Consider the following 13,765-nt stretch of genomic DNA (forward strand, 5'->3'; position numbering starts at 1 on the left):
GGATAGTCACTACTGAGTCTACTTTCTTACAAAGTGTAGTTTCAAGAAGTTTCTACTAGCGAGAGCTATACTCTCTACTCTCCCTGCCTCACTTTCTTTACTTAAATGATAAAAATAGAGATTACTTAGAAAAGAAGAACTTGTTCACCTTTCTGGGAAGCATGTTTAAGAGAGGAATACTATTCTCTGAGGAACTGCACCACTGGAGGCCCGAGATCGAGCAGGGCTACTTGGTACTACTCATGATACCTGGTCATGATGGGTAAACAGTGGCCATCTCTGCCTTCATTAGCTACTTTCATAAAGATAACAAAAACTCAAGCTTGTAATGACCAAGAATATATCCTAACCCCAGTCTTCCCTCCCAATTCAGTGAATCAATGGTGATTCACCCTACTGTCTGCCTGTACGCCCAGCAGCCTATGCAGGCGTTATTGTTCTGTTTTGGTCAGCAGCGTGCACTCCACTTAGCAAGCCTAACGCAGCTCTGAGGCATCTGCCCTTTGCCTTTGGCCCCTTGCTGAAACATGTTCCCATGAAATGAAGTGGCCTTTGTGGCACCCGGACCCGGGACTCACTCTCCTGGATTCTCCAATATTAAAAGCATGGCAGTGCTCATGGCGTAATTCTTTGGCTTATATACAGCTTTATTGCAGGAAGCAAATAGAAGTTGTGTGCACTGAAGTGATACTAATTCAAAACCCGCAGACCTGTTGTTCTTTGTGTTTTTTTCCTTTCATCCATTGCTATTGTTTATTTAATAGGACTCCTTTACAACCAAATAAAACTAAAAAAAAGAAAGAAAGAAAGAAGAAGAAAGCTGGGTTTGATTCTGTCCTGTGTCCTTGGAAAACGTATTGAACCTCTCTGGGCCTCAGTTTCCTCATCAGGAGGATTAGCGATAATGTATGGTAAGCACCCAGTACAGAGCCTGGCATAGAGCAGATGTTCAGTACAGAGAGGTTGCTATTATTAGTATGAAATGCAGAGACAATCTTATGATGCAAAAGCTTAGAGATTTCTTTTGTCATGCTAGTAAATAGTGTTTCCCGGGACTACTTTGTGCTGCTTATGTGAAATCCTAGGAAAACAGTGGAATAGTGTTTGCAACAAGGAAAGAGCTCTTTGTTCCTTCAACAGACAAAAGAAGCTCATTATCGTATCAAGTAGTGACTGTTGCTATTGAAATGGTTTATTTGTATGATTTTTTTTTTCTGTTTTTCTCCCTAGGGATTTATTTGTGGCTTTTCAGTAGCAACAGGTGCAGCAGCGAGACTAGTGTCAGGATACGACAGCTATGGAAATATCTGTGGGCAGAAAAATGCAGAGTTGGAATCAATACCAAACAGTGGCATGGACCACACCCATCGGAAGTGAGTAGAATGTTGCTGAATGATGAACACAATGGAAATTTGGAAGGGGGAGGGAAAGAAGTCTACTTTTCTTACTGTTTTAAAGATATCTTACTGAATATTATTTTCATACGACTCCTGTTGATTTTTTTTATAACTGTCCACTTGAATCATTCCTGGCCTATAAATACATTTTCCAGGAAACAAAATTAGCCAGCATGTTAAAATGGGGTACCTTGAGGTTTTAATGAGGAAAAGCTTGATTTGAGTGAGCTGCTCTTGTACTTGTTTTCCCGTTAGCTTTTTTGGTTGTACAGAAAAGAACATGATATTTTTCTTCCTACAATTATACTTGATGGGAGACAGAGGGATGATAATGGATTTTGAAACATTAAAGTTATAATGAAACATCTTGCAATGCATAATTTATAAGTACACATCAATCCAATTTTATAAAAGATGCATTTGTTTTGTCAGACATTAAAATTTGTTTTGGGTTCTCAAGGTTCATCTTTTGGATTTCATGAAATTTCTGACTTAATTGTGTGTGTTTTTTCTTCAAAAGAGCTATTTCATTTTTAATGTCTCGGGGGGAAATATATTTTATCGGTCATAGTTTACGTATGATGTCAGTGTATTTGTTTAAACTATATATTTATGTCTCCATCAAACTTTATTAGACAGGTCTAATAAACAAAGACAGGACTTCAGAATTAACCAAACTAATTTTAAGGTAACAGGTTAACCAATTCAATTAATGAACTGTATTGGAAAGGCTAAGGAGATTTTAAAAATAGTTTTTAGGCTATATTTTTATTATGAAGCACTTTCCAGGATGTAATAACTATATTTATTATGAGATAAATCTGTTGGTCAAATCTGGGTCCCTACTGGAAAGTATAAGATTAATTTGATAATTTCACAAATGTGAAGAAATCCTAATAGTTAATCACAACTCAGAGCTATTCTTCCATTTAATGAAGGAATAATAAAGTTTATATATATAAAATTTTATTTATTTATTTTTAAATATATTTTTATTGATTTCAGAGAGAAAGGGAGAGGAGTGAGAGAAACATCAGTGATGAGAGAGAATCATTGATCGGCTGCCTCGTGCACATCCCACATTGGTGATCAATCCGACAACCCAGGCATGTGCCCTGACCAGGAATCAAATTGTGACCTCCTGATTCATAGGTCATGCTCAACCACTGAGCCATGCCAGCCAGGCCTACATAAAATTTTTAATAATAATAATGAATATTTATGGAGCACACCATAGTCAACAAGCATACAACACTACCCTGTGAGGTACTGAAATGACTTTTCCAAACATCTGGTGGGCAGTGGAATATCCAACGCAGACCATGAGCTTGTGTGTACCTACCTGCATCCCGTGACAGCAGAAGTGTAACCAGACTCAGGGCAACTTAAAGGATTGTTTCATTTATCCTTTCTGATTGCCTCATGAAAATAACACAAATTTTAGGCCTTGTATTATTTCTTATAGCAAGACTATCCCTATATTTTTTGCTTTTACTTTTTATTTTGAAATAATTTTAGTTTCGTGTAGAAGTTGCCAAAAAAGTAAGAGTTCCACATATCTTTTTTTTTATGTAGCTAGTGTCCATGCTGTCAAATATTGTTTAACTCTTTAATACTGTTGACATGTACTAAACATACAATATCACCATTTAGATAATTCAGGAAATAGGAGGAAAGGGCTCTATCCCTCAGGTGTGTTGCTCACATGAGGTTGTAATTATTTCTGTGGCTCCCTTTACAACTTGCTGATGACTCCAAGAATATTCTCATTATAAGGTTTGTGTAAATGTCACTTTTCACACTTAACCTAATGGAGGTTCATTTGTTCAATTTTTAATTTCAAATCCTTGGATTATTCTATGTACATTTTGATGTCTTACAAAGAGACTCTGCTATTATTACAAAAAAGTGGTTCCTTTTCCCTGAATGCTTAACCTAGTCAAGAGTCACTCGTGGATAGCTGTAGGGAAAATAATTTCTGAAGAACAGAGATGCCCTAACTCATGTGTACATTTAAAATTTACTAGATTTAATCTCTACTTGCCTCTTCTCTGTGTATGAGCATTTTAGTGCTGACCCATCTAAGTATTTCTATCTATAAATTGTACTTTAAAAAAAAAGAATGGTACATTTTGAACATATGTTTCTCAGGTAAGTCTGAGTTTGGAAATAGGCAGAAAACCTTTATGTTTGTTATCTTTATTCCATCCTCTCCTTTTTTTTCTGCTAAATGCATTGGTTTTCTCCTTTTTCACTCATTTCCTCAGACATCGTTGGCTTTATTATGAATACTCAGCCCTTCTGTAGCTATACAATACATATTTTTACACCTGTTTTGTCTGCTATAATTTCAACTTGATCCTCATATCCAGTACATAGTACTCCCTAGGACTTCCATACATATTTTTTTAATAAGTTAATGAATGAGTACTCTAAAATCTTGAATACAACTAACTCTTTTTTGCCTTCATGAATATTGTTTTCACTATCAGAAAAAAAAAAAATTCTCCCATTCTTCATATGGCTAGATTCCACTCATCCTTCAGTTCTCAGTATAAATGTTACTTCCAAAAAAAAGGTCTTTTTTGATCTCACAAATTTAAACCAAGTATTTAAAAATACTCTCATTGTGTCCGGTAATATGTGTAAGTATACATTTATTTTGTGATTATTCGTTAAATGTTTGTCTCTCCTAAGACCCACAAGAACAGAGATGAGGTCTGTTTTGTTCATTGCTGTATCCTCAGTACCTAGAACATAGTAGGCATTCAATTAAATGTTTGTTGAATGAGTAAATACATTTATTTTCTTTTTAGAATATGTCCTAAGAAGTGAATTACTGAGTCTGAGGGTCTGAATATTTTAAGATTATTAATGCATATTTTTGAATGGCTTTCCATATAAGCTGTTCCATTTGCATTCCCGCCAACAGTGGGAATAAGGGCGTATTGAATTACGATTGCTTTACCTTTGCTAGTATTATTAGTTTTTATTTTTACTATTTATTTTTATTTTCACCTTCTCATTTGATCAACCAAAAAATGTTTCTTTATAGTTTTGGTTTGTGTGTCTTTGATTATTCATGAGTGGGAACCTTTTTTCCCTCATGTGTTTGTTGGCCTCTCATGAAGACTTGTGCTAGCATATTCCTTCCTGTTCTTAGCTCTGGTCTTCCCAATCCTTTATAATGTGATAAAATTAAGTTCTTTAAGACATCTGATTGTCATTTCCCTGCTGAGGAGCCCTTCTCTTAGTGTTGTTGCCTATAGTATCAAAAATGAGCCCACTCAGCTCCTGCCACTCCAGGCCTCCCATGATTCAGACCCTTCTCTCACTGTTCCTCAGTGTAGTAGCGTTGATATTCAGTTGATTCTGCCTCTGTGTTGTTTCCCCTACCTCTCTGCCAATGAATTCTTGAAAGACATAAGGTGGGTTTCATAACTAGTCTCTTTATGAAATATTTCAAAATTAACTTTATCTGTCGTGATCTTACCTTTATTACCTGAACTTTCCTATTTCACATTTGTTTTTCTGTTGCATTTATGTTGTTCTCTAATTATATTCTATGTGTCCACCTGTATTAATTATCAGTAGCTGGGTAACACTATTACCATAAGCGTAGTGGCTTAAAACGGGATGCAGACACATTACTATCTCACCTTGGTCAGGAGTCTGGACATGCCTGAAGTTGATCTCCTGCTTCAGAGTCTCTCCCAGGCAGTAGTCAAGGTGTGAGTCAGGGCCGGGCTCTGCTGGGAAAGTTCCCCTTCCAGGTTCACGTGGTTATTGGCAGCACAGCCCTCAGGGATTGTTGTACTGAGAGCCTTAGCTATTTCCTGGCTGTCAGCTAGAGGACTCCCTCACTGCGTGCTAGGTGGGCCTCCCCATGGGGCCTAGACCACTCCCTATAGCGGCTCACTTCAAAGCCAGCCAGGGAGCGCATCCACAGAGAGTCTGCTGGCAGAATGGAAGTTACAAACTTGTATAATGTGTTTATAGAATTGATATCCCATTTCCTTTGCCATATTCTACTATTTAGAAGGAAGTCACAGGTCCCACCCAAAGTCATGTCATTTATACACAAGGGCATAAATTCTAGGACGTAGGGATAATTGGGGCATTTATCCCTAATTATCTGCCACCGTGCCCAACTCAGTCTCCCTGAACACTGTTTTATATAACTCCTGGGTTTGAGCACCCAAAAGTTACTTCAGAAGGGCTTAGTGGATGGCAGTAAATAGGAAGGAGGAAAGTCAGGAAGGACAGGGGAAAGGAATGCCTTTGGCTTGTTCTATCAGAAAATTTAAGATGCCAAGATGACGATAAGAATCCTATTAGTAGTAAAGAAAAGGCAGTATTTTATTTTCTTACTTTAATTTTAATGTGCTCTTTTTCTCCAAATAATATTTTTGATCTGATAATATGTTTACTATAGTAATAAGGATGTAGAGGAAAATGTCAGATAATATTTTATGAGAAACAGGAAGGTCCTGTCTTCATAGATTATGTTCCCAAAGTTGATTTTTAAATTGGTTGCTTAAGATGTATAGAACTTTTCTGCATAGAAACAATGCTTTACATAAGGTTCTGAGAATGGCTCAATTTTAAAAAGCTCATTTATCTTAGAGCCATAAAGGGCCAGAGATGAAAGGGACTTTTAAGATTGCCTAGTGCATAGCCTCCTTAAAACATCCTATCAAATATTTGTGGGAGCCAGCCATGGCCTGGAGGAGAAAATGACTTGTTTTGTAACTCAGCTATGGTGATTAGTGGTAATGGTACCACATGGCATGAGTATGGCTTACAGCCAGTGTTTTTTTTGGTCCTGGGGAGTGGGGTGGTGATAATAATATATTTTGAACTCAGGTTGACAGTTCCAAAAACACCTCTTCTGCCACATTCTAGATTGCCTACAATTTTCCAAACCATAAAGCTAGCCTTAAAGTGTAGGTATCAACTTTTAGACATACAGTGATGATAAAGATGATAATTATAGTAATTATAGTAATTGCTCCCAGACAAGAAGCCTTCTCCCCCCATCTTCCATATCAATTTGGTGTAGAATTATGTCCATTGTCATGGAATCCTATATAATAAAAGCCTGATATACTAAGTGTCTGGTCATCCATTCAACCAATCAAAATGTAATATGCTAATGATATGCTAAGGCTGCTCAACCACTCACTATGATGTGCACTGACCACCAGGGGGCAGACAGTCGACCAGTCACTATGATGTGCACTGACCACCAGGGAGCAGACGCTCTGATCGGTAGGTTAGCTTATTGCTGAGGTCCAGCCAATCACAACTGAGCGAAATGGGCCAGACACACCCTGGAACCCTCCCACAGCCCCTCCCCAGCTGGCCAACCTCCCACATCCCTCCCCAGCCCGATCGTGCACTGGTGGGGTCCCTCGGCCTGGCCTGCACCCTCACAATCCAGGCTGAGGGACACCCTTCTCCCACCCCCGACTGCACAAATTTCGTGCACCGGGCCTCTAGTATCTACATGACATTATTAATAGAAAATAGGTTAAAAAGCAATATAGATTGTTTACATATATAAAGATATACATGTACATAGAAAGGTATAAAATGACAAGAAAATGTCAACATTGTGGTTAACTGGTGAGTTATGGATGGTTTTAATTTTCTTTTACAGTCATTCTTTTAAGTTGTCTGCGATCAGTATATATTGAAGAAAATTAAAAAGAAGAAAAAGACACCCATAGTCAATATCCTTGAAGAGGTTGCATTCGAGTGAGGAAGACAAAACACACAGATAAAGCTGACAATGCAATGTGGGTCAGCCTGTGGAAGCATCGTATAATGAGAGCTGGGTGACTCTAGTTTCCTGGGTTTCCTAACAGCAGGCTGGTGGAGAGAGGAACATAAGGCAATTGGATGGTAACATTGGGACCACCGCTGCATTCGTTCTACTGCTGTTGTAACAAACTAATTGGCTTAAAACAACAAAGTTCTATAAATCAGAAGTCTGTGCACAGCATGGCTCAGCTGGTTCCCTTCTCCAGATTTCACAGGTCTGAAATTGAAGTATCATTAGTGCTGCCTCCCTTACTAGAGGCTCTGAAGAATGAATCTTCTTCAAAACTTATTCAGGCTGCTGGTAAAATTCAGTTCCCATGTGGCTGTGGGCCTGAGGTCCCATTTCCTTGCTGACTATCCGTTAGGAGTTGCTCTCACCTTCTAGATGCAGCCTATATGTTGTGTAGCTATATTCTGTGGGTTGTCATAGTCCTTCTCCTTCAGTGGGTTAAATCCTTATGCTTCAATCTCTCTGACCTCCTCTTCTTTACAGTAGCACCTTGGTTCTAAATTGTCCTTGTGGGTTGAAAAATCTCTCAGCCAGTGATGGGGAGTGGGGTGGGCTGGGGTGGGCTGGGAATTCAGGGACACTGTCATTTTAAGTAGGGTCTTAGTGCTCCATTTGGGTGGGTTCAGAGAAGAGCTTACATTCTAGCCAGGGAAAATCAAATAAAGTACGTCTCTGGAAGGGGGGCACACACAGTGATGATGGAGGGAACCTGGTGAATGAATGGTCCTGACGGTTCTCGAGCAGTGGCTTCAAGGGCCCATCTCTAGTGGCAATGGAATTTGAGTTAGAGCACCAAGCGTGGTTCTTGTTGGCTGAAGAGCATGAGCTGAGGCTACAGGTTGGAGTTCTATAGGCCAGGCTAAAGCCGGGTGAAGAATGGCAAAAACAGGAAGGAGCCCGGATTCTGTGGAGTTGCAGAGGTTTAGGAAGGAGGAGAGGTAGTGCCTTTATTCACTGCTAATGCCAGAGATTTGCAGTGTTTGGAGTCTTCTTCAGAGCAGCCCAGTAGATCACTTGCTCATTCCCACACTCAGGGATAAGTCTGAACAAACGGAGACTCTAAGCCTTTGACAGTTGTGGCTTTGCTTTGAGGGAAAGTGCTCTCCCCTCTGCCTCCTGTTAAATAACTCTGATTTCAGCATTAACTTACTGCCTCACCTAGTTTGGCTCAACATGAAATAGAGCACCCTGTGTTGATACTTCACTTGAATTTGGATTTGTGGGCTCATTTCTCCACAAATTTATAAGCATTTAGAAACAGTAACATTTATGATGTTCTAAATGAAAACTTCCTGTATTTATTCAATTTTCCTAAACTTTTATTTTTCTCTTATGTCAAATTTTAGAAGTTGTAAAAATGATAGCTAAATGTTCAGAAGGTGAATTTATGGAGGCATATTTGGAATATATTTTTTTCATTTTGTAACCACACTACTCTTTAGCCTAACATTTTTTTTAACTCTTTACAAAGGTAATATCTGTATTACAAGTGTAATTCTGCCTCTAGAATAATACTTGCTATGGATGATACTGCTAGCAATTTGAAAGAAGAGATCCAACTGCATACCTTAGAAATTGCAGAAGTTGAAAGTCGTAATGTTTAGCAGATTCTAAATAGGGACGTAAAAAGCTACTTAACAGAATTAGATGACGTGTGTGTGTGTGTGTGTGTGTGTGTGTGTGTGTGTGTACCAAAGCAAGGATGGGTTGGTTGATTTTTCTCTGTGTTACCTGCCTGGGTGTGTATACTAGTCATATCTAAGGTAAACAGCTCAGTCCAGAGTCTCACTACTTGGTTTGGTTCCAGGTTAACCAGGCAACTGTAAAGATTCCAAAAAGCTTTCATCAGTAGAAATGAGGTCATAGATTTAGATAATTATTAACTACTTCAACTATGAATTTTTATAGTCACCAGTTTACCACCTATTTATGTTTATCTGGATATGAGAGCTGAGGGCAACTGAGAAATTAGAGTGTTGTACATAGTCCACACATAGCCAGTCTCACTTCTGACACCAAATGTAAGTTCAGGGCTCCACAAGACAACCCATCAGTTCTATAATTGCCAGAAAGCCGCTCACAACTCACTGAGATCTCTTATACTCACAGTTACAGCTTATTACTGGGAAAGGCTACAGATTAACATCAGTCAGTGAAAGAAATACATAGGGCAGAGCTTAGTTGTCCTTCCCCAGAGAGTAGTCAGAGCATGTTCCCTTCCTGGCATTGATGTGTGACAAGTACACATGGTGTACTGCCACCTAGTAAGCTCACCCAAACCTCAGTGCTTGGAATTTTGTTGGGGCTCCATTACTCAGGCATGGCTCATTGCCCACTAGCTGGTTCAGTTTCCAGCTCCTCATACCACAGGATCCAGAAATCCCAAGTCTACATGACATTGCTGATCTAAAATTGGTCAACCCACTTCCTGCCTTAACCCACTTCCTGCGTTCTACCTAGTGTGGCGCTCCCCCCAGCTCCCCCCCTTCCCCCCAAATCACATTGTTAGGCTCTCTGCTATGACCTGAGGCCCCAGGCAAATAAAGACTGCTAGAAAGCTTAGAGATTAACTCCCAGAAGCCCAGGGCAAAGTCCAGACCTCTGGTCTGTGCAGTTTTAAACTCTATACTGCACACTGGGACTCCGATTAAGTTGGATTTTATAAAGTATATTTTTTAAATGAAACTTAAAATTGTTTATTTTAATACTTTTATTAAGGTATAATTTACATATAATAATTTACCTGTTTTAAGTGTACAGTTTGAGTTTTGGTAACTGTATGCAGTCGTATACTCTCCACCATAACCCACACTTCTGCTGTTGTCCTTAGAAAATTACCTCAGGCCCCTTTGTTGTCAATCCTTGCCCGGCTCTGTCCCTAAGCAACCACTGATCTGCTTTCGGTCAGTATATTTTTGCCTTTTCTAGAATTTCATTACATGAAATCATATAGTACAGAGTGGCTTTACATATGGCTTTTTAAGCACAGCATAATAGTGTTATTGAGATTCATCCATGTTGTTTAATATGTCGGTAGTTCGTTCTTTTTTAATAACTGAGTAGTATTCTATCATGGGTATGCCACATTTCGTTTATCTGTTCGCTATTTTTTGGATAGTTAGGTTATTTCCACATTTAAAGTTATTTTTTTCTATTGTGATAACACTGCTTTGAAATTTTGTGTATATGATGTTGTATGGATGTATAATTCATTACTTTTAGGTAGGTCCCTAGGATTGGGATTGCTGAGTCACATGGTGAGGGCATGTTTGACTTTATAAGAAATTGCCAAACTGTTTTCCAAAGGGGTTGCACCATTTTGCATTGCCACTAGGAAAGGAGGGGCGTTATAGTTGATGCATCCCCTCACTAACATTTTGCATTGTCAGTCTTTTTAATTGTAACTATTTTAGTGTGTGTATAGTGGTATCTCACTATGGCTTTATTTATTTATTTATTTATTTATTTAATTTTTTTTACCTTGAACATTTCTTTTGTCTCACTGTGGTTTTAAATCGCATGTTTCTAATGACCAGTGATGTGGAACATCTTTTGACATGCAATAATTTTATTTTGATTGTCTAATTTATCCATTCGATACATTTAAACCTAATCATACACAAATGTGTCTTTTTCATGGTTTATGCTTTTCATGTTCAAGCTAAGAAATTACTGATGTATCCCAAAGTCTCAACGATATTTTTTCTGTGCGTTCTTCTAGAAGTTTTTTTATGTAGCTCTTATGTTTATGTCTATGATCCATTTTGATTTCATGTTTGCATATGGTGTGAAGAGGTCGAGGTTTATCTTTTCCTTCCATACAAAAGTCCACTTTTCCATCATCTTTTATTGAGTAGACTATCTTCCCCATTGAATTACCTTGGCACCGTTGTCAAAATAGATTTTAAGTCTGAAGGCATGAAAGAAAGCTAATGGAATTTCTAGTCATGGCCAAAACAGTCTATCTAAAATTAAACAAAACAAGGATATCACATTTTTTATTGTGGATTGTTGTAAATAACTAGCTGCAACAAATCATATCAAAGAGATAAATTGAATGTGTGTAGCGCAGTAGAGAGAAAAATAATGCTATTTAACCAATTACAAAGGACTATAACCTGCGTGTTTAGATTGAACAAAAACGCATCTTGAAATGAGATGCTTAAATCATGTGTTGTAAAGTATACGCCTAACTGAATTCAGTCATTTATCAGTAGGCAAAATATGAAAAAGATAATACTTGTTTTATTAAAAACTAAAACCTAACAAAATATGGGGTCAAATACAGAGAATTATAATATTTTAATAGAAAGAAAAGAAAACTAATAAGAGATAGATATATAATCTACTCCTTGCTGAGTAGTCTTAATAGAATAAAGATGACAACACTAACAAAGTTAATTTATGGATTTAATACAATAACAGTTAAAATCCCAATAGGATGTTGAGTTGAACCTGATTGATAGTATAAATCACAGAATAAAGAAGCAGCCAAGAACTTTAGAGGGAAAACCTTTTTAAAAATTATTCTTGTTCATAGAATAATTGGAGAGGGTTAGAATTAGATGAATATATTATAAAATAATTAAACAGGGGATAAAAGATCAGGAGCCATGCCAGGAAGTAGAGAAGAGATTAGACCAGAGATCTAGGCTAAGTGTAGTTTCTGAAGTTGAGCACCAAATTGACTGTGAACTTTCTGTCTTTGATGATAGAAAGGAAAACTGGATTTCACCAGGGGCTGCAAACCTAAAGGCCTCTAGGCCAGCGGTTCTCAACCTGTGGGTCGAGACCCCTTTGGCAGTCGAATGACCCTTTCACAGGGGTCGCCTAAGACCATCCTGCATGTCAGATATTTACATTACGATTCAGAACAGTAGCAACATTACAGTTATGAAGTAGAAACGAAAATAATTTATGGTTGAGTCACAACATGAGGAACTGTATTTAAAAGGCCAGAAGGTTGAGAACCACTGCTCTAGGCAGATACTGTAAATCACTTATGTGGACTGGAAATGATACAAATGTTGGGTACTTGGAGCTTTATATGTGTGTGCCCCAAAAAAGGAGATAGCTGCTACACAGCTGTAGCTGATTTTTGGCATGTGGGTTGATGGGCCCAGTGATGCTAATTTTTCAAGAGAAACTAGGAGAAGTCTATTGGCAGAGGGAGAGTTGGGGTACACACAACCTACTCTGTTTGGGCTGCTTATAACCAACAGAAACTTATCTCTCTTGGTTCTGGAGGCTGGGAACCCAAGATCAAGGGAGCAGCATGATCACATTCTCATGAGGGTCTTCTTTCTGGTTCAAACTGGCACCTTCTCACTGTGCTCTCACATGGTGGAAGGGGATGGGGATCTCTCTGGAACCTCTTATATGTGGCACTAAACCCATTCACGAGCACTCCACAGTCATGGCCAAATAATCACCCAAAGGTCTTTAAAATCTTCATCTTTGGAAATTATAATTCAACATGAATTTGGGTGGGGGGCACATTCAGACCGTAACACCTGTGGATCTTCTGGTTTTAAAATATTGGCAGTAAGTGTATTGGCCATACAAACCATGTAGGGGCTTGGGATCACTCGTTGTCTTGAGAAGGGTCATGTATCTGTAGTTGACATTGTCTAATTAATGATTGTGTAGCTTAGAGGGAACAAAAGGAGTGGGGTTTGTTTGTTTGTGTGTTGTGGTTGTTTTATTACCCCTCACTGGAGGATATTTTTTTCATTGATTTTTAGAGAGAGGAGAAAGGCGAGAGGGAGGGGGACAGAAAGAGAGAGAAAAACATCGAAAGAGAGACACATTGATTGGTTACCTCCCGCATGTGCCCCACGTGGGGCCAGGGATCAAACCTTCAACCCAGGTATGTGCCCTTGACCAGAAATCAAACCAGTGACCCTTCAGTCTGCGGGCTGATGCTCTAACCACTGAACACACTGGCCAGGGCAAGGAGTTTTGCATTTAAGACCGAAACCTATTCCAAAGTATATTATTAACAGGACTACCTGAATGTAGATTAATTACAGGGATGGAAACAAGATAGAAATATCAGAAATAAACTGATAGTTTAATGTATTAATTAATAAAGTAAAATAAAAACTGAAAGTAGTTGGTGTTTAATAAAAAACATTGTTGAATGACAATATGAAGAAAACTACATATACATCTAATTTAATCTCAAGCCATGCAAAATAAATTCCAGATGAGTTAGATGTTTTAAAGCAAACTTTATACAGTACTTACCTTTGTTGTGGAGAGGAGATCATCTATGCATCGTTGAAGCAATAAGATATAAAGTAGTACCAAGGTTGATCAAAAAGTTTGATTCTCTGATATAAAGATAAAAGCAACACAGTGGGAATAGTATTTGTAGTTTTTCTATGATGGTAAGATTTTTCATGTAATTGGTGATATATCTATAAAGGTAGATTCAGTAGACAGATAACCAATGATGATATACACTGGAGAAAGTCACAATAATATGTTTGGCCTAAAGATCTTCATTTGTAAAATGAGGATAATAGTA

At 38.2% G+C, this 13,765-nt stretch overlaps 1 protein-coding gene across 1 annotated transcript in view; it reads left to right on the forward strand.

Annotated features, from left to right (window-relative positions):
* The first annotated feature begins 809 nt into the window (after positions 1-809).
* SLC44A1 (solute carrier family 44 member 1) overlaps positions 810-13,765 on the forward strand; it is a 66,526-nt gene continuing 53,570 nt past the window's right edge. Inside the window, exons 1-2 of the mRNA XM_081102991.1 lie at positions 810-911; positions 1,231-1,373. Coding sequence (XP_080959117.1) covers positions 909-911; positions 1,231-1,373 — 146 coding nt within the window. The 5' untranslated portion in view covers positions 810-908. The remainder of the gene's footprint in view (positions 912-1,230; positions 1,374-13,765) is intronic.

This window comes from Myotis nattereri (assembly GCF_964212035.1).
Source record: "Myotis nattereri genome assembly, chromosome: 12".
In the NCBI taxonomy this organism is placed as follows: Eukaryota; Metazoa; Chordata; class Mammalia; order Chiroptera; family Vespertilionidae; genus Myotis; species Myotis nattereri.